This window comes from Prionailurus bengalensis, chromosome C1 (assembly GCF_016509475.1).
Source record: "Prionailurus bengalensis isolate Pbe53 chromosome C1, Fcat_Pben_1.1_paternal_pri, whole genome shotgun sequence".
In the NCBI taxonomy this organism is placed as follows: domain Eukaryota; kingdom Metazoa; phylum Chordata; class Mammalia; order Carnivora; family Felidae; genus Prionailurus; species Prionailurus bengalensis.
The window spans coordinates 97,505,765-97,532,568 of record NC_057345.1 but is presented as its reverse complement, the minus strand read 5'-3'; the positions used below and the strand labels follow the sequence as shown (position 1 = coordinate 97,532,568).

Sequence of the window (26,804 nt, the reverse complement as noted above, 5' to 3'; positions counted from 1 at the left end):
TTTTACTCATAAGGTAAATAAGTTCCAGAGAGCTAACGTACAGCATGATGACTATAGTTAATAATACTGTATTATATACTTGAATTGGAAATCAAGCATTCCTAGCATACAAAAAAAAAATGGCAACTATGTGAGGTGATTGGATATGTTGATTAGCTTGATTCACAATGTCAATGTATATGGAAATGTCACATTGTACACCTTAAATATATACAATTTTTGTCCATTATACCTCAGTTAAAGTAGGGGGAAAAAGAAAAAAAATGAGGCAGTTACAATTATAGGACAAACAAAATTTCTAAGAAAAGAGATGTCATCATTGATTACTTGGCTTAGCCGGTAACAATATTTATGTAATCATATCACTCTAAACATCAATCACTGATTTAATTAAAACTGGGGTAAAACTGTATCTGGGGGGAAACTATAGTTTGCGAGGGCATGGGTATGTGTGTTCGGAGGTACAATAATCATCATTAATACCTAGCGTGTAGTATGTGCCTGGCATTATCCTAAGCACCTACACACTCCTAATCTTTCCTTACTGCAATCCTATAGAAGTAGATGTATTATTCTCGCTTTACAGGCTAAGAAAGCTGTCCCCTCATCTACAATGGTAAGAAATGAATGGATAGTACCTAAAGTCGATGAAAGCGCTGTACACATCTTATTTAGAAATAAGAAAGAATAATGAGGAATTAGGACTTAGGGGTAAGGAAGGGTATTTTTTTGTTATTAGCCTCGTCATATAAGTATTGCAGTAAAGATTTAATTTAGAAGAATTTCCTGTCCAAAAAAGAGAAAATGAACTTCCTTGGGTAATAAGATAGCTGTATATATGTAATACATTTAAGATAAATGGATAGTTTGATAGACATAGAGGTATATGAATGGTTATGAATATGCCATTGTCTTTTATTTATACCAGTAGCAAAACCCCTCAAATCTCATCAACATTTAGGCATGAACTTTGGAGTTCACTAGACTTAAATGTGTATTATCTTATCTTTGTTTTCCTAATTATTCAGTTCCCTACCTGTAAGAACATTGTTATGTCTCCACCTATTGTCATGGGACTTGCAGTGCCTTCCTGTGGGAGGAGAATCCTTCCCTGCCCCACAGATTTCCAGCTTGGCGAGTGGGGTGTGAGCAGAATGTGACCTTCCTTCCTTTGACCCAGTCCTGTCCTTTCTCATGCCTTCTCCATCCTGTGAGAAGCCGGAGTGCCAAAGCTGGGGTTTGAATTCTTCTGTGGCTTCGTCTTCCCACTGACCCCACATTTTCGATTACCAAGACCTCTGGATTCTGTCTTCTAAAACTTTTGACGATGAATACTTTTCCCAATTTATGTTTCTAATTCCCTGGACTGATCTGTTTGCACTCCTCTGTCTGCACGCTGCTGCCTGCAGGCCAAATCCGCGGGAGCACTGCACTGCGGACCTCTGTGTTTTACATATTTATTGTCTGTGCCTTGGTCAGCTGTAGTGCAATTGTGGCTGAGGTCAGTAGTCGCCACAGAAATGGTGGAGTCTGCAAGGCCTACAATGCAGTCTGGCCTTTTACAGATAGTTTATCCACTCTTCATCTCAATTACTGGAACAGCTTTTTTTTTTTTTTTTTTTTTTTTAAACTGTTCTCTCTGCCCAGTGTCTCCTCAGCCCTCACATCACTGAAACCATCTGGTTACTTTGTTCCTGTTTTTAACATAAATGGTATTGTTTTTCTCCTATTTAAAGCTGTTTCCTGACTTCCTGGTACCCTTATAAAATACATACACACTCTTAACAAGTTATAATCTTCACAGCCTGGGTTCTTACCTTTCCTGCTTCTGTCTCACCTTACCTTTACCCCTTTTCACTTCCACTCTCCTTTGGCTTTCTTGAACTTTCCTAAGTTTTTGTCATGCTATCTCTTATTTCTGGGTCTTCTCTTATGCTTACCTTTATTCTCCCTTGTGCTATGCCCCTTGTCTGTCTTTCCAAAGTCTCACACATCCTTAGGTCTCAGGTCAGATATTACTTTCTTTTGGAAATCTTTCTTTGACTTCTAAATCTGACTGAGCGGCCCTTGTCGTTGTTTCGTTGTTCATCATCTGCCCTTAAATCGGGGGACTTCCTTCTGTGCCTGACTATAAAGTAATTTGATTCTCTCACGGGCAACAAGATGGAAATTTTAACACACTAAAAGATGGAGATGTGTTATCGGGTTTCCACTTGTCTTTTTTTTCCTGTTGAATACATTATGGTCCAACAATATTGCAGCAATGCCTCCAGTACTTCTGTCCCTCTGCCTAAAAGGAGGAGCTCCACTGGTCAGGTGGTTCTGATCCTTGGCGGGGTTGCACAGTTATGTCGGGGGCAGCGGGTGGAGAGGCTGTAGCAGGGGCTGGGCAGAGAATTTCCAGAGCACCTTTCTGGCAACTAGGGCAGGGCTGACTCCTTCTCTCCTGCGATCTTTCTCCCAGGTTCTTAGGGTAGAGATGGTGTCCACTAAGGAAATTCACTCACATCTCCCAGAGCTTAATCCCACTGAACCTTCCAGAGGCAAGCAGCCTCGCTTGATCTCAAAAGATCCTCTCCCTACATTGATTTGGAATGCATTTTGTACCAGTTAATGAGGGGCAGGATATGTAGTGGTTTGGAAGGAAAATGACTGGGGTAGAATCTCTGTGCCTGGTCTCCTCCTCAGTAAAGCAAGGGTAATCAGAGGTACCTATCTCAGACAGTTCTGAGGATTAAATGAGTTAAACAAGTTAATGTAAGTATATGTAAAGTGCTTAGAATAGAGCTTGGTGCATGTTTCCTCTCACTGTATTATACTATGGAATGTGTAGGATAAAGCAGAAAAATCCTATACTATGGAATGTGTAGGATAAAGCAGAAAAATCCTAAAAGCATGGCATGTGTTTTTTTATTCTTCCTCTGCATAAACAAGTACAGAGGATTGTGGTGGCTTTCTCATGTCTCTCAAGAACAGGGGTCATAAGTTTATTAATGACTTCTCTCCCTTTAGGACAGAAAAAATGGTAAGGGAGGTTCAGGGGGCATCTTCCTGAGCAACCCTCATACGTTGGCTTTATCGTCTAATTCTATAGTGTACACTTTTTGAAGATAGAGCTGTGTTTTGACTTGTTGCTGTATAGCTAGCTCAGGTGGAGTATCTGGCACATAAAGGCACATGTTGAATATTTGTTGACTAAGTGAACGAATGAATGTATTTCTGTTGCTAAGGGAGGTTTTCGTAGTTTGGTAATTGCCTCCAGTTAATATTAACTCTAATTCTATAATGTTAAAGGTGAAAAGTCTAAAAAGCAAAGGAAGCAGAAAAATTAATTTGCCTCTAAAGTTAAGGCACTTAAAGCTTCTTTAGTTGTAATTGTACTGATGCAAATGTCCACAGGGTCTTTGGCCGTTAGAATACAATGCAGTGATGTTTTTACTTTTGAAATTTTAATCTCTGCTTTTGAATATAGCCAAGATAATTATTATTCCCATGGACATTATGTAGATTTCAAAAATTAGTGCATGTGTTTTTTAAAGGATTGTTTCTCTGAAATGTCTAATTTTCAAAATTTGATTTCTTCCAAGATTTAATTTCATTACATTTAAGGTTTTAGAACATTCTTCTGTAAAATCTATAGTTTGTAGTTGAACTATATAGAAACATAGGATCCACTTGTTTGGGTGGATGGAACTAGAGGGTATTAACCTAACCATAATAAGTCAGAGAAAGGCAGATACCATGTGATTTCACTCATGTGGAATTAAAGGTACAAAACAGATGAACATAGGGAAGGGAAGCAAAAATAATACAAAAACAGGAGGGGGACAAAACATGAGAGACTCTTAAATATGGAGAACAAACTGAGGGTTGCTAGAGGGGTTGTGGGTGGGGGCATGGGCTAAATGGGCAAGGGGCATTAAGGAGGACACTTGTTGGGATGAACACTGGGTGTTAAATGTAGGGGATGAATCACTGGATTCTACTCCCGAAATCATTATTGCACCATATGCTAACTAGCTTGGATGTAAATTAAAAATAAATAAATAGGGGCGCCTGGGTGGCGCCGTCGGTTAAGCGTCCGACTTCAGCCAGGTCACGATCTCGTGGTCCGTGAGTTCGAGCCCCGCGTCAGGCTCTGGGCTGATGGCTCGGAGCCTGGAGCCTGTTTCCAATTCTGTGTCTCCCTCTCTCTCTGCCCCTCCCCTGTTCATGCTCTGTCTCTCTCTGTCCCCAAAATAAATAAAAACGGAGAAAAAAAAATAAATTAATTAATTTAAAAAAGCTAGAAACATTGCATCCCCCCCCAAAAGATGACTACATTTATTTGGTTAAACAGAGCTGAAGATCAATACTGGCTCAGTGTCTAAAATTGGGAAATAGCAAATGGCTGTAACCTTTAATTTTTACTTTAATTTTAAAGGTTAAATACCTAATTTTTAAAACTTGTTTAGCATTTATATATGATGATTATAAAATTAAAATCCATCTTTTAAAAGTTTTGAAGTAGTGAAATAAAACTTTTAGGCAAACCAGGAGTTTAAAACACAAAAGATAATTCACAAACTTACTTTTGATTCATAATATACAGCAAGGTTATTAGGATTTTTAAGCCCTGAGTTTTTCCTGTAAAAAACTGTTGTCTATATATGTTAATAAAATTGAGTAAATGCCATCCCTTTGGAGCAATAATGATTAATTTAAGAAACATTAGAAACTTGGAGATGTAGCAAGTACTCTATAAAAGTCCATGCATTTTTATGTTTTAGGAGAAATGAATATATGTCTAATAACATCACAAATTAAGCTGCTTTAATTTGAGGTGGTAGATGATAAAGGCCCTGAGAGGATTCTTTCTTCATGCCCTGAAAAAAAGTTTAGGACTAGATTTTTGGTTAAATGTGGTAGATTAGCCATACACATTTATAATCTCTCCCTTCTGAATCACCACTAAGTTACATGAAAGGAATCCATAAAGGGGTTGTATAGAATGGGTACCTCCCCAAAGTCAAGGAAAAAGATTGAGGAGGAATGTCTCAGCAAATGAGAAATCTACACATATTTGGAAGATAAAAAATGAATGGAAGAGAGTGTCAGGAGAGCATAGGAGAATGCCAGTTGGCCTGCAAAACTCCCCAGAGAGGCTTAGGACTTGAATGCACCAAGGTTCTATGTGAGGCAGAGGTGAGCCACAGGGCTAAAAATAGGGGATTAAATGACCTTTGAATACAGAGAGGTTGGACCTCCAGTCTTCTCATGAATCCCTTAAAGACAGGCAACAGTGCCCCTTATGAAGGAGACCACTGGTATTCTGAGAAAATTCATTGGAGAGGGTCTGTGGACAGCGAAGAGCAGGGAAGAATCATACTAAAACCAGAATTGTGACCCCCACCCCCCAACCTTGGTTTAATCTCAGAACTTCCACCACAGAAATCTGTAGCCTTCCTATCCCTCCAGATATGGACATTTGGTGATTCCCTCTAGCTGGTTGATTACACTGAAGTGAAACCCCAAATCTATAAGCTATGCTCATATACACAGAGCTTCCAATAAGTTTTAAAGAATTTCTAGACATATCGGATAAAGAGTTAGTATCCAAAATCTATAAAGAGTTTACCAAACTCAGTACCTGAAAAACAATCCGGTGAAGAAATGGGCAGACGACATGTATAGACACTTTCCAAAGAAGACATCCAGATGCCCAACAGATACATGAAAAGATGCTCAACATTGCTCATCAGGGAAATACAAATCAAAACCACATTGAGATACCACTTCACACCGGTCAGAGTGGCTAAAATTAACAACCCAGGAAACAACAGATGTTGGCGAGGATGTGGAGAAACGGGAACCCTCTTGCACTGTTGGTGGGAATGCAAACTGGTGCAACTGCTCTGGAAAACAGAATGGAGGTTCCTCAAAGAATTAAAAATAGAACTACCTTATGACCCAACAATAGCAGTACTAGGAATTTATCCAAAGGATACAGGAATGCTGATTCATAGGGGCACATGTACCCTAATGTTTACAGCAGCACTGTCAACAATAGCCAAATTATGGAAAGAGCCTAAATGTCCATCAACTGATGAATGGATAAAGAAGATGTGGTTTATATATATAGTGGAATACTACATGGCAATGAGAAAGAATGAAATCTTGCCATTTGCAGAAATGTGGATGGAACTGGAGGGTATTAGGCTAAGTGAAATAAATTAGGCAGAGAAAGATATCATATATATTCACTCATATGTGGAACTGGAGAAACTTAACAGAAGACCATGGGGGAAGGGAAAGGGAAAAAATAGTTTCAAACAGAGAGGGAAGCAAATCACAAGAGACTCTTATAAGAGAACAAAGAGAACATAAGAGAACAAACTGAGGGTTGATTGGGGGTGCTGGGGAGAGGGGAAAACGGTTGATGGGCATTGAGGAGGGCACTTGTTGGGATGAGCACTGGGTGTTGTATGTAAGCAATGAATCATGGGAATCTGTTCCCAAAGCCAAGAGCACACTGTATACACCGTATATTAGCTAACTTGACAATAAATTATATTTAAAAAAAATTTCTGTTGAAGTAAAACGTGTTCAGGAAATATGGATATACTTATATGTATATAACAGAATTTTCAATGTACAGATTGAGGAATTTCCACAAACTGAACATAACCGTGTAACAAGCACTAAGATCAAGAGATGGTTAATTAGCAGTACCATAGAAGCTTCCCTCACATACTGTTCCAGTCACTGCTACCAGCAGAGGTAGACCAGTATCCCAACTGCTAGTGCTATAGATTAATTTTACCTTTTTGAACTTTATATAAATGAAATTATACAGTACATACATTTTTTAATCTAATGTGTTCTGTTCAGTGTTATGTTTGTGAGATTCATTCATGTCGTTGTATAATTATAGTTTCTTTAGCACAACACTACAATTACCCATTCTGCTATTGATGGGCAACATATGATTGTTGATGGGTAGTTTCCAATTTGGGGCTCTTACAAATAATTCTTCTATGAACATTTTATACACATTATTTGGTGAAATACATACACATTTGTCTTGGGTATAAACCTTGAAGTAGAATACTTAGTCCATCAGGTTTTCAGCACCTCATTCTAGTATATAAGGAAACAGCCAATGATTATTAGATATTTGACTAAATCCCCAAAGTAAAAGAGAATAGAAAGGAATGAACCCAAAGAGTCAAAATGAAAAATTTAATAGAGAAATTTGAGGAAATTTCCGGAAAGCAGAATAAAAAGACAAAAGAGGTAGAAAATAGAAGAGAAAGTTAAGTCTTAGAGGGAAGAAATATAAAAATAAATTATAGGAAAACTTCCTTAAAGCCGAAAGACATTGATTTCCGTATAGAAGGGATTTTCAGCACAATAGATGTAAAAGACTCCTATCAAGGCACATCATTCTGAAATTTCTGAACACCATGAATAAAGTGGAGATTCAGAGGAAAGAAACAATTCATGCTCAAAGGATCAGGAATCAGAAATGCACTGGAGTTTGCAATAGCAACACTGGAAGCTAGAAAACAGAACAATGTCTTAATTCCTGAAGGAAAATTGTTAACAACTTTTAATTCTACACCTAGTGTAACCTTTAATTAGGCATAAGGATAGACTGAATTCATTTTCAGACATGTAAGGATTAAAAAAGTTATCTTCTGTGACCCCTTTCTCAGGAAGCTTGTGAAGGATGTGCTTCAGGAAGACAGGTGTAGGAGCTAGAGATTCACCGCAGAGGTGAAGGGGGTTGTCAGTGAGAGTGAGAAGTCCTGCATTACAGTCAGCTGTGCAGCAGGCCTGGAGAGCAACTAATCTGATTACAACATGAAGATAGAAGGTTCTGGGAAGGGTGTTTCCAAAAAAAAAATTTTTTTTTTTTTTTTTTAAGAAATAAAAGACTTTGATTAATTTTCTGGCATTTGAGTATTTGAAAATGATAAATATTTTAACCGACCATGAATAAAAATATAAAATATGGCTTACAGGGAATAGTATTTCATGATGAGCATATTATAACTATTGATTACTGATTTATCAAAAATGAATATAACTATATTGTAAGAATATATGTTTCAGGGGTGGAAGTTAGGATGTGAGGATTAGCTGTATAAGAGAACTAAATTCTTACATGCTGTATTAGGAATTGGTAAAATATTTTTCAAATCAATAAATGAAATAATGGCAGTATAAACATATTATTTAGAAGTATGGAAGTAAATACCAAGAGAAAGTTAAAAAAAAAAAAAAGGATGAAAGTTATTTGTTTTTGATGAGACGAGGGGCAGGGGGTAATGAGGGGGCTGCTATTTTGTACTTACTGATCCTTTGGCATTTTTGGATTTTTTTTTTATTTATTTAAAAAAATTTCTTTTCTTCTTTTTTTTTTTTTTTTTTAAAAAAAAAAAAAAAACAAAAACATTACTAGGCTCCACACCCAATGTGGGGCTTGAACTTGCGACCTCAACGTTTATTTATTTTTGGGACAGAGAGAGACAGAGCATGAACGGGGGAGGGGCAGAGAGAGAGGGAGACACAGAATCGGAAACAGGCTCCAGGCTCCGAGCCATCAGCCCAGAGCCCGACGCGGGGCTCGAACTCACGGACCGCGAGATCGTGACCTGGCTGAAGTCGGACACTTAACCGACTGCGCCACCCAGGCGCCCTGAACTTGAGACCTCAAGATTAAGAGTCACATGCTGTACGCCTGAGCCAGCCAGGTGGCCCTATTGTTGGATCATTTTAAAAAGTAGTAAAAGTATATTTTTTGCATTACTTGATAAACTAAAAACTAAAACATTAATGATAAGTTCTTTTGAGGAACATTAGGATTAAAGTGTCCCCGTTAAAAGGGAGTCAGATATAAAGAAAAAAAAATGTGAGTTTACCTTTTGTATTTAAAAGAGCTTTTTAGCCTTATCTCTGGTTTTGTTTTGTTTTGTTTTATTCTAGGGCTTCAAAAACAAACCAAAAAAGATGGGTCACATAAAACCAGACTTGATTGATGTGGACTTAATCAGAGGTGAGTTCCAACTTTGGCTCATTTCTTATGTATATTATTATATTATTTCATAGTGGTGCTAGATATTCTCTTCCCTTTGTGATGGTACTTTAATCTCCAAAAGGAATATTCTTCCCTCATTCAGGCCTTAGGATTTTTTCCCCTTTGCTTTGGTACTGTGTAGCTATATAAATTACATGGTGTCCATAAGGGTAAAAAAGGGATGAACTTGGAAATTGCTGTTGTGTAATTGAGAAAAATATACTGTATAACATTCATGTAAGCCTGATTTATTTTGAGCTCCTGTCCTAGTGATTGAGGCAAGGAGTTATATTTAATGAACATCTGAGAGGATTCTTTTTATTTTTTTTATTATTGTTTTTTTTAAATGTTTTTATTTATTTTTGAGACAGAGACAGAGGATGAGCAGGGGAGGGGAAGAGAGAGAGGGAGACACAGAATCTGAAGCAGGCTCCAGGCTCTGAGCTGTCAGCACAGAGCCCGACGCGGGGCTTGAACTCACAGACCGTGAGATCATGACCTGAGCCGAAGTCGGACGCTCAACCGACTGAGCCACCCAGGTGCCCCGAGAGGATTCTTTTTAACTGAACTGGTTATGTGTTGATTTTTACTCTCAGCTGTTTTTAATATAGTGTTACAAGGAAGCATTACTATAGTATATGTAAATGTTTGATGTTTTGTTTTATTGTATATTTAAAGGCTCAACATTTGCCAAAGCCAAACCTGAAATTCCATGGACATCTCTGACTCGAAAGGGGCTTGTTCGAGTTGTCTTTTTCCCGTTGTTCAGCAATTGGTGGATTCAGGTTACCTCTTTAAGAATCTTTGTTTGGCTGCTACTGCTTTACCTCATGCAAGGTAATTGGAGGGGGGGAATAAATTATGACAGGTTTTTTTGTTTTGTTTTGTTTTTTTGCTGCTTTTGCTATTAGATAATGCAGACCTTACTGTTTTTAGTTTTACCCTTCCTTCAAGAGTTCAAGTACCAAGAAATGAAGGAATGTACACCATTTGGGGATCGTCTTCGATTTATTAGCTCACAGAGAGCAAGCATGATTGTCTAACTCTCTTCTCTTGAATTTCTTTCTTCTCTTGAATTTCTTGCTGGCCAGGCCTTTTCAATCTTTTCTTCTGTGTGACCTTTGAATATTGGATTACCTCAAGATTGGATCCTGGATTCTCTTCTCTAGATACTCTTGTCAAGCCCCATTGCTTTAAAATAGCTGATCAACTGGTGATTCTCAAATTTATATCTCCAGGCCAGATCTCTCTGCTGAACTTCAGACTTATAAATCCAACTGCCTGCTTTTAGGCATTTCTGTATAGAGATTTAACAGGTATCTTGAACCTAATCCTATCCAAAATGGACCTCTGGATTTTTTTTTTTTTTTCATCATAGTCCATGACGCTAGCATTACTTTGCCTAGACCACTGGAATAATGTCTACTCTGAGCCTTCTTTCTACCAACCATTATTTTTACAGCAACTAGACAAATCATTTACAGTAGAATTCATATCATGTCATTTTTCTGGCTAAAACTCTTTTGAGATTTCTCATTGCCCTTGGAGTAAAAATCCAGACTCCTCACCACGGCTTCAGTGCCCTACGTAGTCTGTACCCTGCTGACTTCTTAGAGGTGTGTCTTACTGCTCTCCTCCTTGCTTGCTCTAGGCATACTGGCCCTTTTTCTGTGCTTCATACAGAACTCTGCATTCTGTTTGAAGGCTATCTTTTTTCTCATCTTTAGGATCTGAACTCAGATGGAACTTTCATAGAGAGGGCAGCCCTATCTGTACCTTCTAATTTTTTTTTTTTTTTAACGTTTATTTATTTTTGAGACAGAGAGACAGAGCATGAACAGGGGAGGGGCAGAGAGAGAGGGAGACACAGAATCTGAAATGGGCTCCAGGCTCTGAGCTGTCAGCACAGAGCCTGACGTGGGGCTCGAACTCACAAACCATGAGATCATGACCTGAGCCGAAGTCGGACGCTTAACCGACTGAGCCACCCAGGCGCCCCTAATTTTTTTTTTTTTTAATGCTTATTCATTTTTGAGAGAGACAAGTGCAAGGGGGGAGGGCAGAGAGAGAAGGAGACAGAATCTGAAGCAGGCTTCAGGCTCCAAGCTGTCAGCACCAAGCCCGACGTGGGGCTAGAACCCACAAACCTCGAGATCATATTCTCGGACGCTCAACCAACTGAGCCACGGAGGTGCCCCATGTACCTTCTAAATAGTCCTACCATTCCCCAGGAATCTATTTGAATTTCTTTTTATTTTTATTTATTTTTATTTTTTAATGTTTTTATTTATTTTTGAGACAGAGAGAGACAGAGCATGAGCAGGGGAGGGGCAGAGAGAGAGAGAGGAAGACACAGAATCCGAAGCAGGCTCCAGGGTCTGAACTGTCAGTACTCACCGAGATCACGACCTGAGCTGAAGTCAGACGCTTAACCGACTGAGCCACCCAGGCGCCCCTCTATTTTAATTTCTGTATTCCACAACTACCTGATGTTGACGTTTCTCTTCTACATTCAGGGACCCAGCACATTCTCTTTACCACTATATGGCCACTGCCTACCAGGAATACTTTCTGAAAGGGGACCATGTATATACTATGGTTATACCTAAGCAAAAAAGACATGAATTAGAACAGAGTAGGTGAAGGTTGGGTTAGGGTGGAAGGATTTGGGGTGATTTTTATTTTATCTGTGTCAGTTTTTTTGAATTAACTTATAGTGGGAAAGATAAATCTATGAATTTATAGATCTGTAAGTTCAGTTTTCTAAAGTTGTAACAATGCTGTCCAATAGAATTTCGATGATGCTAGAAGTGTTCTATGTCTCACTACCCAGTGCAGTAGCTGTTAGTCATGTGTGGTTTTTGTGAGTACTCGCAATGTGGTTAGTGTGACTGAGGAACTGAATTTTAATTTTATTTAATTGTAAATAAATAGCTGTCATTTTAATGGCTGCGTAATATTCCATCATACGAATACACTGTCATTTAAAATGATCATTTTCATGTCTATGTGAGTCTCTCATATGGATTTACCATAAATACTTTTTATAGCTACTTAGTATTCCATTATATAAAAGTATCATAATTTAAATAACTGTTTCCATATTATGAACATTTAGATTATTCCTGGGTTTTTATCCCTATTAATAATGCCATCATGAACAAAATTTTCCATATTTTATATTATTTCCTTAGAATTTATTCTCTGAAATAGAATTAAGAGATTGAAGAATGTAAACATTTTAAGGCTTTTAGTACATAAAATGAAATTGCTGGGGGCACACTTCTTTTTGGAAAGTAGTGGATGAGAGTGCCTGTCTTAGCACAATCTGTCATTATTTTATAATTTAAAAAAATGTTGCCTAATTGAATGTACAAAGAAAATTGTGTGTTACTCATATAGTTTGCATTTTTTTGGTTGCTTGTAAAAATGAACTTGTAAATGTTTTTCCACATGTTAGTTATTGAAGAATTTAAATTATATATATATTAATTTTCATATATGCCATGGTCTATTTCTAAACTACATATTCTGCCCCATCAGCTTATCTGGTTATTCTCGTATCTGTACCACATTTCTTTAATTATTATCGTTGTTTAATATGTAGTAACATTGAATAGTATTCCTTTTCAGCATTTCTCAGATGTTTTTACTTGCTTTTTCCAAATAATTTAGAATTATTTTATCCTAATCAAAACGAAAAACTAATTTGGAATTAGACTGTAACTTCCCCCTTCCCATGAAGATTTTGATATATTTAGGGGGAATGGGGAGAAAATTGATATATTTCACCTTTTAATCAAGTCTTCTGTTACATCTCTATTTATTAAAGCTTTGTAGGATTTTTAGTTCTTAGATCTTCCTAAAGTTTTTTTTTTATTTATTTTTTTTTAACGTTTATTTGTTTTTGAGACAGAGAGAGACAGAGCATGAACGGGGGAGGGTCAGAGAGAGAGGGAGACACAGAATCGGAAACAGGCTCCAGGCTCTGAGCCGTCAGCACAGAGCCCGACGCGGGGCTCTAACTCACGGACCGCGAGATCGTGACCTGAGCCGAAGTCGGCCGCTTAACCAACTGAGCCACCCAGGCGCCCCTTCCTAAAGTTTTTTGGGAAGATTTTTTAATCCAGTAAAATATATATAACATATACTTTACCATCTTCACCGTTTTTACATATACAGTCGGTGGCATTAAGTCCATTTACATTGTTAGGCAACCGTCACTGCCGTCCATCTCCAGAACTTTTTTCATCTTTCCAAACTGAGACATAGAACAATAATTCCCCAATTCCTCCCCTCTTGGGCTCCGGGCAACCATTCTACTTTCTCTCTGAACTCTACTTTTACAGTTCCTCTGTGACTACCTGGAGTAGTCTCGGTACCTCATGTAAGTAGAACATTGCAGTATTTGTCCTCTTGAGCCTGGCTTATTTCACTTAGCATAATGTTTTCAAGGTTCATCCATATGTAGCACATGTATTTCCTTCCTTTTGAAGGGTAAGTAAGAATCCATTGTGTGTACATCCCATATTTCATTTAAATATTCACCATCAATGGACACTGGGTACTTCTACATTAAAGTAAAATATTTATGTGTTTATTTTTGTTTTTGCTGCTGCAGATATGATACTTTTTATTTTATAAATTTCAACTGGTTAGTGCTGTTACATTTGAAGGCTATTTAGGTTTAAAATTGTTATAACCGGCCTCTTTATTAACCGCTCATTAATTTGAACAGTTTTTCAGTGCTCCTCTCAGATTTTCTTATTATACAACCATGTTTTTGGCAAATAATGAAAATCTGGTCTCATTTTGCATGCATTTAATTTACTATTATTGAATTAGTCAACATTTTCAGAGCAGCGTTTAGGTGATAACAGTAAGAATGGTCATCCTTGTTTTGGTCTTGATTCAGAATGTCTTCATTAGTATGATGTGTGTTCACTTACTCTTTAGTATATAAGGGACATATTTTTATATTCCTGTAATTTCAGAAGAGATTGGCATTTAAGGTTAATTACAAATCAGGAACAAATGTTAATTTTTGTGGAATGCTTTTTCACTATAGGAATTGGCCAAACTCAGTGGTTAAAGGTACAGTCCTTCACAAGACTGTCCTCACCTCAGACACCAGCCTCACTTTGGGAGTCCCCAGTGCTACCCTAACTTCTGACCCCCGGGCTACAGTTTTGAGGGTCCCCCACTCATTCCTGCATGTTTGATAATTCACTCCCAGAACTCAGGAAGGTGTTATACTTACAATTACAGTTTTGTAATATTAAGAGTATATTATTATACAAATTAGAAGAGATGCATAGTGTGAGAGGACTCAAAACAGGAAGTTTTCCTCAGGGTTATGGTACCCATTCTGCCATGATGGGTAGCAAAGCTGACAGACTAGTGTCGATCAGGGATGCTCACCCAAGCTTTGGTATCCATAATTTTTATTGGGGATTTATTATGTAGGTATAACTGATTGAGTAATTGATCAAGTGGCCAACTCAGTCTTCAGCCTTTGTTCCCTCCCCACCCCTTCCCAGAGGTCAGGCTGATACAACGTGCCTCAGAGCCTCAACCCTCTAGTCACATGGTTGGTCTTTCTGGCATGGCTACCCCATCTGCAGTCACCTCATTGGCGTAAACTATCAGGTATGGTCCAAGGGGCCCACTGTGAATAACCAAGGTACTTCCATCACTTGAAAAATTCCAGGGATTTAGAGGTTACCTCCCAGGAATCAGGGACAAAGGCCTTTTACATAATTGTCAGTTGAGATGATTTGTATATATATATAACCCAAATTATGTTATTAAATTATTGGATTAAATCAGTTCAGTAAACAAACATGTAAGTGCCTACGATGTGTGCACAAGTAGTGTTCTGTCTGGGCTCTGAGATACATTTTTTTGCTCCAGCATAAACCCTGCATGGTCTTGGTGAATTATTCTTTGTTTTATTGTCAAATTTACTTTGATAGTATTTCAGTTATTCATTCAACAGATAATAAGTGCCTCTTATGTGCTGCATACTGATCTAGCTATAGCAGTGAACCCAAGAGACAAAAAAATCCCTTCATTCATGGTGCCTGCTTTTTAGTAGTAAATTTATATCCATATTCATAAGCCAGCAAGATCTGTAGTTTATTGTTTTGGTGCTGTCATTTTTATGTTTGGGTGATAGGCTGTTGGAGCATGAAATGAATTTGGTAGCTTTTTCTCCACATAGGAATAGTTTATATAGCACAAGAATTATCTTTTTTTTTTTTTAATGTTTATTTATTTATTTTTGAGAAAGGGAGTGAGAGAGAGCGTGAGCAGAGGAGGGGCAGAGACAGAGAGGGAGACAGAGAATCCCAAGCAGACTATGCACTGTACACATAGAGCCTGATGGTGGGGCTCAAACTCACAAACCATGAGATCGTGACCTGAGCCAAAATCAAGAGTCAGACACTTAGCTGACTGACCTACCCTGGTGCTCTATTTTAATTAATTATTTTTTTATTTGAGAGAGAGAGAGAGAGAGAGAGAGAGAGAGAGAGAGAGAAAGCATGCACAAGGGGGGAGAGGGGTGGAGGGAGGGAGGAAGAGAGAGAGAGAGAGAGAGAGAGAGAGAGAGAGAGAGAGAGAATATCTTAAGCAGGCTCCATGCTCAGCACAGAGCCGATGTGGGACTTGATCTCATGACCCTGGGATCGTGACCCGAGTCAAAATCATGAGTGGGATGCTCAACTGACTAAGCCACATAGGCGCATCTAAGAATTATTTTACATGAAAGTCTGAAAGAACTCACCTATTAAATTGTATCTGGAATATTTTGGGTGTAGTTTTTGATATTTTTCTGTTTCTTTCACCATCTGTTTCTTTGGACAGTTCATATTGCATAGAGCAGTTCATAGCATAGTAATTAAGAGTAAGGACTTGAGCCCAGTTGGCTGGGTTCAGATCCCAGCTTTGCTAATTGCTACCTGTATAATTGTGGGAAATTATTAGAAAATACTGATCCTCAGAGCAGAACAGCACTTCATAAGGTATGTGTCACACAGCATCTAGCTACTTCTTGGTAGAAAGCCTTTTGAAATATCCAGATTATTGTCAGAAAGGCAAATCCTTCAAACACATCATTCTCTTTCTCTGTGACCTGAGACTTCAGGTTTTCACTCAGCTGATGTGTTGGTGGATCGTATTGTCGGAAGTTATGTGCTTTTACCTTGTACTTTTAAAATTGATAGGTTTTTGGCTGCCACCTGGAGCAGGGGGGGCGGAGAGCATGGGGTGGGCGGCAGCGGTCCTGGTGGTGACTCCACCACAGAGCAGGAGGGCCAGGGCAACACGCTCACTCTGTCCCCGGTGAGCGGCGTGTGCAGGGAAGGCTCTTAGGGTGGCAACTGTGGCTGGGGCTGCGGTGTCCCCTGAGTGGCAGCGACAGCCTTGGCAGTGCCCCCCAGCAAAAGCCGGTTCCTTTCCTGTTGGGGAGCGTGGGGCTGGGGCCCAGGGGACCCTGGGCCACAGAGAGCAGGAAGAGGATGGACTGCCCGGCCCTCCCCCCCACCCCATGGAAGAAGGAGGAAGTGATCCGAAAATCTGGACTCAGTGCCAGCAAGATTGATGTCAACTAGTTCAGTCCAAGTGGTAAGAAGTTCAGAAGCAAACCTCGGTTGGCAAGGTACCTGGGAAATATTGTTGACCTCTGCAGTTTTGACTTCAGAACTGGAAAGATGATGCCTGGTAAATTACAGAAGAATGAACAGAGACTGTGGAATGATTCTCTCAATCAAAATAAATTGTATATTGTGTCGCCTTTATGCTCTAGCTGTGCTGGACTACTCCTAATACTTCACCATGGCATGTGCTTCCCCCTTCCTCTCTATCTGGTGGACTCCTACTCCTCCAACGCCCAGCTCTGTTGTCTCCACCTCTGTAAAGCCTGCTCCTGCATTCATCAGGCAGAACCAGCCCCTTCTTCCATAATGCCTCACTGGTGCTTTGCCATTGTATTTATGATTGTTTGCTTCAACTAGACCCTGAACTCCATAAGGGCAGGGACTGTCCGTCCGTCCTTCCTTCCTTCCTTCCTTCCTTCCTTCCTTCCCTCCTTCCCTCCTTCCCTCCTTCCCTCCTTCCCTAGCACATAGTAAGTGCTTACTGTTTGCTTCATGTTTGTTTGATTTAATATCCACCTTGTTCCAGAAATGTATAGTGCTCATAAATATTGAATACAAGCAGCAAGGGAAAGAAGAAGAAGGGAAGACAGATCAGGTTCGCAGCAGACCTGACCACAGAAACTCTGCGGGCCAGAAAGGAGTGGCAGGATATATTCAGCGTGCTGAATCAGAAAAATATGCAGCCAAGAGTTCTTTATCCAGCAAGGCTGTCATTCAAAATGGAAGGAGAGATAAAGAGTTTCTCAGACAAACAAAAACTAAAGGAGTTTGTGAGCACTAAACCATCCCTGCAAGAAATTTTAAGTTGGACTCTTTGAGTGGAGAAAAGATGAAACAAAACAAAAAAGACCAAAAGCAACAAAGATTAGAAAGGACCAGAGAACATTACCAGAAACTCCAATTCTACAGGCAACACAATAGCACTAAATTCATCTTTCAGTACTCACTCTAAATGTCAATGGACTAAATGCTCCAATCAAAAGACATAGGGTATCAGGATGGGTAAGAAAACAAGCCCCATCTGTATGCTGCTTACAAGAGACCCATTTTAGACCTAAAGATATCTACAGATTGAAAGTAGGGGATAGAGAACCATCTATCATGCTAATGGTCGCCAAAAGAAAGCCAGAGTAACCATACTTATATCAGACGAACTAGATTTTAAAATAAAGACTGCAATAAGAGATGAAGAAGGGCATTATATCAAAATTAAGGGGTCTATCCACTAAGAAGATCTAACAATTGTAAATATTTATGTCCTCAACAAGAAAGCACCCAAATATATAAATCAATCACAAACATAAACTCATTAATAATAACACCATGATAGTAGGGGACTTCAACACCCCATTTACAGCAATGGACAGACCATCTAAGCAGAAAATCAACAAGGAATCAATGGCTTTGAATGATACATTGGACTGGATGGACTTAACATATATTCAGAACATTTCATCCTAAAGCAGCAGAATACACATCCTTCTCTAGTGCACATGGAAAATTCTCCAGACTAGATCACATAGGGGGATACAAATCGGCCCTCGGCAACTACAAAAAGATTGAGATCATACCTTGCATATTTTCCTACCACAACACTATGAAACTCGAAATCTATCACAGGAAAAAACTTGGAAAGACCATGAATACTTGGAGATTAAGGAACATACTACTAAAGAATAAATGGGTTAACCAAGAAATTAAAGAGAAGATGAAAAAAATACATGGAAGCCATTGAAAATGAAAACACGACAGACCAAAACCTCTGGGATGCAGCAAAGGCAGTCATAAGAGGGAAGTATACAGCAATCCAGACCTTCCTAAAGAAGGAAGAAAGGTCTCAAATAACAACCTAACCTTACACCTTAAAGAGCTGGAAAAAGAACAGCAAAGAGAGCCCAAAACCAGCAGAAATGGGAAATAATAAATATGAGAGAGGAGGGCTCACAGCCAACCCTGCAGAAATACAAACAATAATAAGAGAATATTATGAGCAATTATATGCCAATAATTTGGGGAATCTGGAAGAAATGGACAAATTCCTAGAAACATAAACTACCAAAACTGAAACAGGAAGAAATAGAAAATTTGAACAGAGCCATAACCAGTAAAGAAATTGATTCAGTAATCAAAAATCTCCCAACAAACAAGAGTCCAAGGCTGGATGGCTTTCCAGGGAAATTCTACCAAACATTTAAAGAAGAGTTAACGCCTATTCTTCTGAAACTATTCCAAAAAATAGAAATGGAAGGGAATCTTCCAAACTCATTCTATGAGGTCAGCATTACCTGGATTCTGAAAACAAAGACCCCACTAAAAAGGAGAACTATAGACCAATTTCTCTAATGAACATGGATGCAAAAATTCTGAACAAGATACTAGCCAACCAGATCCAACAACACATTAAAAGAATTATTCACCACGATCAAGTGGGATTTATTCCTGGGATGCAGGGCTAGTTCAATATCTGCAAGTCAATCACTGTGATATATCACATTAATACCAGAAAGGATAAGAACCACATGATCCTCTCAATAGATGCAGAGAAAGCATTTAACAAAATATAGCATCCTTTCTTGATAAAAACCCTCAAGAAAGTAGGGATAGAAGGATCAGACCTCAAGATCATAAAAGCCATATACGACAGACCCACCACTAATATCATCTTTAATGGGGAAAAACTGAGACTTTTCCCCCTAAGGTCAGGAAAGAGACACGGATGTCCACTGTTGCCACTGTTATTCAACATAGTGCTGGAAGTCCTAGCCTCAGCAATTAGACAACACAAAGAAATAAAAGGCATCTAAATCAGCAAGGAGGAAGTCAAACTGTCACTCTTCAGAGATGACATGATCATCTATGTGGAAAACCCAAAAGACTCCACCAAAAAACTGCTAGAACTGATCCATGAATTCAAAGTCACAGGATATAAAATCAGTGTACAGAAATAGGTTGCATTTCTATACACTAATAATGAAACAGCAGAAGGAGAAATGCAAGAATTGATCCCATTTACAATTGCACCAAAACCCATAAAATATATAAGAATAAACCTAATCAAAGAGGTGAAAACACTGAAAACTATAGAAAGCTTATGAAAGAAATTGAAGAACCCCCCCCCCCACACACACACACAATGGAAAAACATTCCATGCTCATGTATTGGAAGAACAAATGTTGCTAAAATGTCAATATTGCCCAAAGCAATCTACATATTCAATTCAATTCCTATCAAAATAACATGAGCATTCTTCACAGAGCTAAAACAATCCTAAAATTTGTATGGCACCAGAAAAGACCCCAAATAGCCAAAGCAATCCTGAAAAAGAAAACCAAAGCTGGAGGCATCACAATTCTGGACTTCAAGCTGTATTACAAAGCTATAATCATCAAGACAGTATGGTACTGGTACAAAAACAGACACATAGATCAAGGGAACAGGTAAATAGCCCAGAAACAGACCCATATTTATATGGTGAACCAATCCATGACAAAGGTAGAAAGCATATACAATGGAAAAAGACAGTCTCTTCAGCAAATGGCACTGGGAAAACTGGACAGCATGAAAGCTCTTTGTGCAGAAGAATGAAACTGGACCACTTTCTTACACCATACACATAAATAAATTCAAAATGAATGAAAGACCTAAACGTAAGACAGGAAGCCATCAAAATCCTAGAGGAAAAAACAGACAACAGGCTCTTTGACTTCAGCCACAGTAACTTCTTACTTGACATGTGTCCAGAGCCAAGGGAAACAAAAGCAAAAATGAACTATTGGGACCTCATCAAGATAAAAAGCTTCTGGACAGGAAAGGAAACAATCAGCAAAACTAAAAGGCAACCAATGGAATGGAGAAGATAGTTGCAAATGAAATATCAGATAAAGGGTTAGTATCCATAATCTATTAAGAACTAATCAAACTCAACACCCAGAAACCAAATAATCCAGTGAAGAAATGAAGACATGAATAGATGCTTTTCCAAAGAAGGCATCCGGATGGCTGACAGACACATGAAAAAATGTTCCACATCACTCACCATCAGGGAAGTACAAATCAAAACCACACTGAGATACCACCTCACACCAGTCAGAGTGGCTAAAATTAACAACTTAGGCAACAACAGATGTTGGTGTGGATGTGGAGAAAGAGGAACTCTTTTGCACTGCTGGTGGGAATGCAAACTGGTGCAGCCACTCTGTAAAAGAGTATGGAGGTTCCTCAAAAAATTAAAAATAAAACTACCCTATGACCCAGCAATTGCACTACTAGGTATTTATCCAAGGGATATAGGAGTGCTGATTCAAAGGGGGCACATGCACCCCAATATTAGCACTATTGACAATAGCCAAAGTATGGAAAGAGCCCACATATCCATCGACTGATGAATGGATAAAGAAGATGTGGGGTGTGTGTATGTATATATATGTGTATATACACACAATCAAATATTACTCAGTGATCAAAAAGAATGAAATCTTGCCATCTGCAATAACATGGATGGAACTAGAGTGTATTATGCTAAGTGAAGTAAGTCAGAGAAAGATAAATATCATATGACTTCACTCATGGAATTTAAGATACAAAACAGATGAACATAAAGGAAGAGAAGCAAACATATAAAAACAGAGAGGGAGACAAATAAGAGACTCTTAAATACAGAGAACAAACTGAGGATAGCTGGTGGGGTGTCGGGTAGGGGGATGGGCTAAATGGGCAAGGGGCATTAAGGAGGACACTTGTTGGGATGAGCACTGGGTGTTTACATGTAAGAGATGAATCACTAAATTCTATTCCTGAAATCATTATTACCCTATATGTTAACTAACTTGGATGTAAATTTACAAAAACAAAAAAATTAAATTGGCAGATTTTTGTAGCAATAGTTTGTACAATTGCTAAGATTAGGCATAAAGAATGAGCCGTGATGTTTTACATTTTGAAACCTCTTCTTTTCAGTTATAGCACTCGTGTTATATTTTATGATGCCTATTGTGAATGTAAGCGAAGTACTTGGACCCTTGTGCCTTATGTTACTCATGGGAACTGTCCACTGTCAAATTGTGTCTACTCAGATAACAAGGCCATCGGGAAACAATGGAAATCGGAGAAGAAGGTAAGATAAGAAATTGCACTTGTAGTTGTGTTTTCTGAGAGAGGCATTGAACAGACTTAGAAAATCTTTGATGAAATTAATAAAAAATCTTCTGGTTTACAATTTTTTTTAAATTATTTTTTGGCTTAAAAAAAAAAAAGAATGCTTTTCTTTTCGTTCTTCTTCCAGATGCTAAGAAACCTTGTCATGACCTATTTAATCCCAGGTGGGATTTTGTCATTCAGTAAAGTTGTTTAAAAGGAAAAATTTGATACTGCAATAGGTATACTCTTAAAATTTACTTCAGTGATTTTGAAAAAACAATTTTTGACATTCAGTCTCAATCAAAATTTGGCGAAAATTCACTATGTAAACAAGGATGTTAGTACATTGGGCTAGTGCTAGTAAAATTTGTACTTTTTTCCAGTTGTATGTAAAGAATGGATTTCTAAGTGCTCTAACCTTTTAACAGAGATTAATTTCTCTTTTCTATACATTGAATTCACTTTGTTTTTATTGGTTATATGCCATCTGTGAGTTTTGGAACTGTTATAAAGGCTTTTAAGGTAAATGTTAGGTATATTACCTTCCAAAAGTTACATTATCTTTTCTCAGAATATCTGTAAATTTTTGTTTTCCTAAGCAATTACCAAATAAGATTTTTTTTTTCATTTGGTGCAATGAATTTGAACATATTTATTCTTATTTTTGAATGTTATTTTCAAGCCATTTTTGTTTTCAAAGAGAGGATTCCTTGCAATTAATGATTTCTAAGGAAATCTCGTGGTGTATCTTGGTGATTTAGATATGTATTTTAACTGCTTAGGGTATCAATACAAAGTGATCAATTGCTGTTATTTTGTGTTCTCTGATTAAATGTGTCAGATGGATAGATTTCTGACATCCATATTTAAAGGCATTGTTCTTTGTGCTAGTGGTGTTGAATGTACATGGAAAGACTCTTGGTCATACACGTGAAAAATTTTTTTCTAGTAATATTTTTGATATCAGTTCAATTTCGTTAAATATTAAACAAAATGATAGCATAGGACTTTGGTTTGGAACCTGGTTTTGCCCTTAAGTCAGAAACATTCTTGCATGATTTTATCCTCATTACAAGAAGTTCACTATACTTAATTTCAGGTAGTAACCCATTGCTATCATTTTCTGTAGGGATATTTTGGGTAGAAACATACAAGTTCTTGAATAATCTGAAGTTGTTGAAATACCTTTTTTTTTTTTTTTTGTAGAAAATTACGAAAAACTGTAAATGGTGACGGGAGCCGAGAAAATGGAAATAACTCCTCTGATAAAGTCAGAGGAGTAGAAACTTTGGAATCTATACCCTTTATTGGTGGATTTTGGGACAGTCTCTTTGGCAACAGGTGAGAAGGCTTATGTTGGAATTTTTATTTGATTTTGTATTCACATTAGTGTTAACATAGTATATTATCTGATTGGGAGTATAGTGTAAGCATATTATAATTGTGGTATGATTTTTAAGGATTCTGGAAGGATTTGTTTACTCCAGGTGTCCCCACTGTCATGTTACCCATAAGTCCAGTATTCTACCATAAAAGTTCATTCTGTTTGATTTTTAACAGAATTATAGACCACAAGATTATAGAAATATAAATACTTGGAAAGGGTAAATATTTTAAGCCGTATCAGCTGACAGCTTGAGGGGAAAAAAAGAATTTTAAAAAGATCAGCTATTTTTCAGTGTGGAAGCTGATACCTCTTTAGAAATGGGATGCAGGAGGCTGGTGTTGATGGGCTATAGGACAGAAAGAGAAGTGGATCCAAAACATATTCTATCTTCTTCATGATTTTGCAGGTCAGGACAACATTAGTATGACTTGAAGAAATACTATTTTGTCATATATTAATGATTATGACTCAAAAACAAAGTTCTTTTGCAGTTCCTTTTTTTTTTTTTTAAATGTTTATTTATCTTTCAGAGAGAGACACACACACAGTGTGGGTAGGGGAAGGGCAGAGAGGGAGACACAGAATCCGAAGCAGCTTCCAGGCTCTGAGCTGTCAGCACTGAGCCCGATGCAGGGCTCGAACTCATGGACCATGAGATCATGACCTGAGCCAAAATCGGACACTTAACTGACTGAGCCATCCAGATGCCCCTTGCGGTTCCTTTTTTTGAAGATGAAGTACACATTTCCCCCACTTTCCGAAAGCAGAGTGTTCTTTGAAACCTTTCATGGGTCAAAATGGAATAAAGTGAAGAAGCAATTACCATTAATTTCTGCAGAAAAACTTTTGAGCCTTCTCAGACCTCCCCCCCCCCCCCAAAATAGCCTCTCTTAGGCTTTTCTGATACCTTAGGACACATCTTGCTAGTGGATTGAGATGAAGCACAGATGCTCACAGACACAGTTCGAAGCTCTGGCGCCTTGGTGCTGAGATGCTGAGTGTAGTTCCCAGGGACGGGGCCCTCAGGGGCCACTCTTGCGGCTGGCCGGCAGCTTGTAGGCGTGCTGCTCCCATAATGGCTCGCGGTGAAACAAATACTGAGTGCTAGTTTCACTTTACGCCTTTGTTCGCAAAAGCAAAAATCCTCCTCAGGTTTCTTTTGGTTAACACTACAGGTGTTAATGTAAGTCTTCCATAAAAGCTAAGTGGCACAATGTGGACTGTAGAAAAGCAGGGGGATGCTTGTATATTCCCCTACTTTGCTAAAGACAGGTTACACTCTTCAGTTGAAGTGTTGGGTTCTTTGTGTTGAACATTGTGCTGGGCACTGGGCATCCCCTTTCTCAGTGATTTTATTGTCTAAATAGGAAGATACGAGTATGATACAGTCACAGCAATGTAAAAATACTATAAGTGATTACGTGCTGATGAAAGGCCATGTAGTTGAGCAGACAGAGTAATTCAGGGGTGAAGTAATCAGCAGGAGTCATGAAGAGCCAAGAATTGCTGGGCTTTGAGGGACAGGTGAGGGGAAGACATTCTAGGAAGTGGCATAAACGGGTGATGTGAGGGTAGGCATTGGCACTGTATTTGAGAGGGAAAGTGGAGAAGACTGAAGCTACCTGCTTGCAAAACTGAAAAGAGGAGGCTTACTCTCAAAATTAATTGTGATGAGTCTTTGGTGACTAGCGATACCTGTATTCTGGCTTCCTACACCCTTAGGCAAGCTAGAAGCCTGAAAAATAGGATTTCTGCATTTTCTTGATTTCCAGAATAACACACAGTTGGCCTGTGGTTAAAGGTACCTGTTGACTAGAAGCCTTACTAATAACATAGTTAATAAGCATATATTGTGTGTGTTGTATGCATTATATACTGTATTCTTACAATAAAGTAAGGTAAAGAAAAAGTAATGTTATTAAGAAAATGATAAGGAAAATACATTTATAATACTGTACTGTATTTTTTGAAAAGTCCATGAATAAGTGGAACCTGTAGTTTAAACCTGTGTTGTTCAAGGGTCAGGTGTATTAACATTCTTCAGAAGAAAGTGATTTCATGAAAGATAGTTCATGTTAGTAATCTTTGTTTTCCTTTTCTAAAATTAGGATTAAAAGAGTGAAATTAATATGTAACAAAGGAACTGAAACTGATAATGACCCAAGTTGTCTGCATCCTATCATTAAGAAGAGACAATGTCGACCAGAGATTAGAATGTGGCAAACAAAAGAGAAAGCAAAATTTTCAGATGGAGAAAAGTGCCATAGGGTAAGATTTAGATGAATATATATAGCAAAATCTTTTCTTTCCTGCATAAAATGTTCCTATTCTTAGACTCTGCTAGAGGTATCAAATAGATACTAACAGGTTTGTGTAATTTGTCTTAACAAATAAGTGAAATGTAAAACCACAGGACATGAAAAGGAGAGTAACACGCGAAGACTGTAGTTTATTCTTTTAATTTCTGGGACTAGACCTTGTTATTTGATAGGCTACTGACCCAGCCTTAGGAGTAGGCTGGTCGATTTCATCAACGGATCTGTGTGTAGAGGCTCCTGTGTCATATTCCAGAGATGCAATGATAATATAGTAGGGTTTGGGAAGCTATTTTCTAGCTTTAGCACAGATGTTTTATCTCTAAAACTACATTTTATAGTCTTGAAATATCTTCTCACTTGTTAGACTGTGGCATTTAGTAATTACAAAAATAGCTAATCTGTTTGAGTCATTACTGCAACCAGACACTATTCTAAGTGCTTTACGTGTAGTAAGTCATCTAATTGTTTCGGTAGCTCTGTGAGATAGGTGCTTTTATCATCATCCCTTTTCCTCTGAGGAAAAGGAGCCCCAGAGATTCAGTTACTTGCCTCAGGTTATGTGGCCAGGAAGTCGAAGGGCTCCGATTCAGACTCACGCCTGCGCTTCCAACCTCTCTACATAATACTGCCTCACCGTTTAGGCTGCTTAGTGCCAAGAGAGTTTTCTTTATTGACACCAAGTAAGATATAAGTTTGTTCAGTTTTGGGTTACCTTTACCATTTCTTAGTTTTTACCTGTTTTTTTGTTTTTACACATGCCGCTTACTAGAGTATTTTGGGCTGTCCCCTGGGGAGAAATTGCTGTTCTCTTTGTAGGAGGCTTTTAGGCATCTGGGTAATGGGATTTCAGATGATCTGTCAAGCGAGGAGGACGGTGAAGCCCGGACACAGATGATGATGTTGCGCCGGAGTGTGGAAGGGGCCTCAAGTGACAACGGCTGTGAAGTTAAGAATAGAAAGTCAATACTTTATAGGCACCTAAACACTCAGGTAATTTTTAGTTTGTAAAAGTGTAGGCATTAACTCCTAAATCACTGAATACTAACAGGATATTTGACATGTTTTCCTACTGTTTATTGGCTTGATTTTTGGCAGGTAAAGAAAACCACCACCAAGTGGTGTCACATTGCACGGGATTCAGATAGTCTGGCTGAATCAGAGTTTGAATCGGCAGCCTTCAGTCAGGTAATGTATCCTTCTGAGAGTTCATTGTTCAGGGTGTATTCCTGAGTGTGATAAGTTT

The 26,804-nt window shown here is 38.4% G+C and overlaps 1 protein-coding gene and 1 pseudogene across 6 annotated transcripts in view; both read left to right on the top strand.

Moving 5' to 3' along the window:
- PHTF1 (putative homeodomain transcription factor 1) overlaps positions 1 to 26,804 on the top strand; it is a 91,056-nt gene that overhangs the window by 20,724 nt on the left and 43,528 nt on the right. For 3 of the 6 annotated variants that reach the window (XR_006296712.1, XM_043575881.1, XM_043575883.1), the window contains exons 3-10: positions 587 to 616; positions 8,971 to 9,040; positions 9,740 to 9,898; positions 21,677 to 21,833; positions 23,063 to 23,197; positions 25,352 to 25,511; positions 26,378 to 26,551; positions 26,657 to 26,746. Coding sequence is in view for 5 of the 6 variants with exons in the window: in XM_043575881.1 (XP_043431816.1) it covers positions 587 to 616; positions 8,971 to 9,040; positions 9,740 to 9,898; positions 21,677 to 21,833; positions 23,063 to 23,197; positions 25,352 to 25,511; positions 26,378 to 26,551; positions 26,657 to 26,746 (975 nt within the window). In the remaining variant the exon portion in view is untranslated. Of the gene's footprint in view, positions 1 to 586; positions 617 to 8,970; positions 9,041 to 9,739; positions 9,899 to 10,152; positions 10,229 to 21,674; positions 21,834 to 23,062; positions 23,198 to 25,351; positions 25,512 to 26,377; positions 26,552 to 26,656; positions 26,747 to 26,804 lie in introns of all 6 variants that reach the window. The other 3 variants (XM_043575882.1, XM_043575884.1, XM_043575885.1) reach the window with 2 other exon arrangements.
- LOC122480962 lies at positions 16,196 to 17,439 on the top strand (annotated as a pseudogene).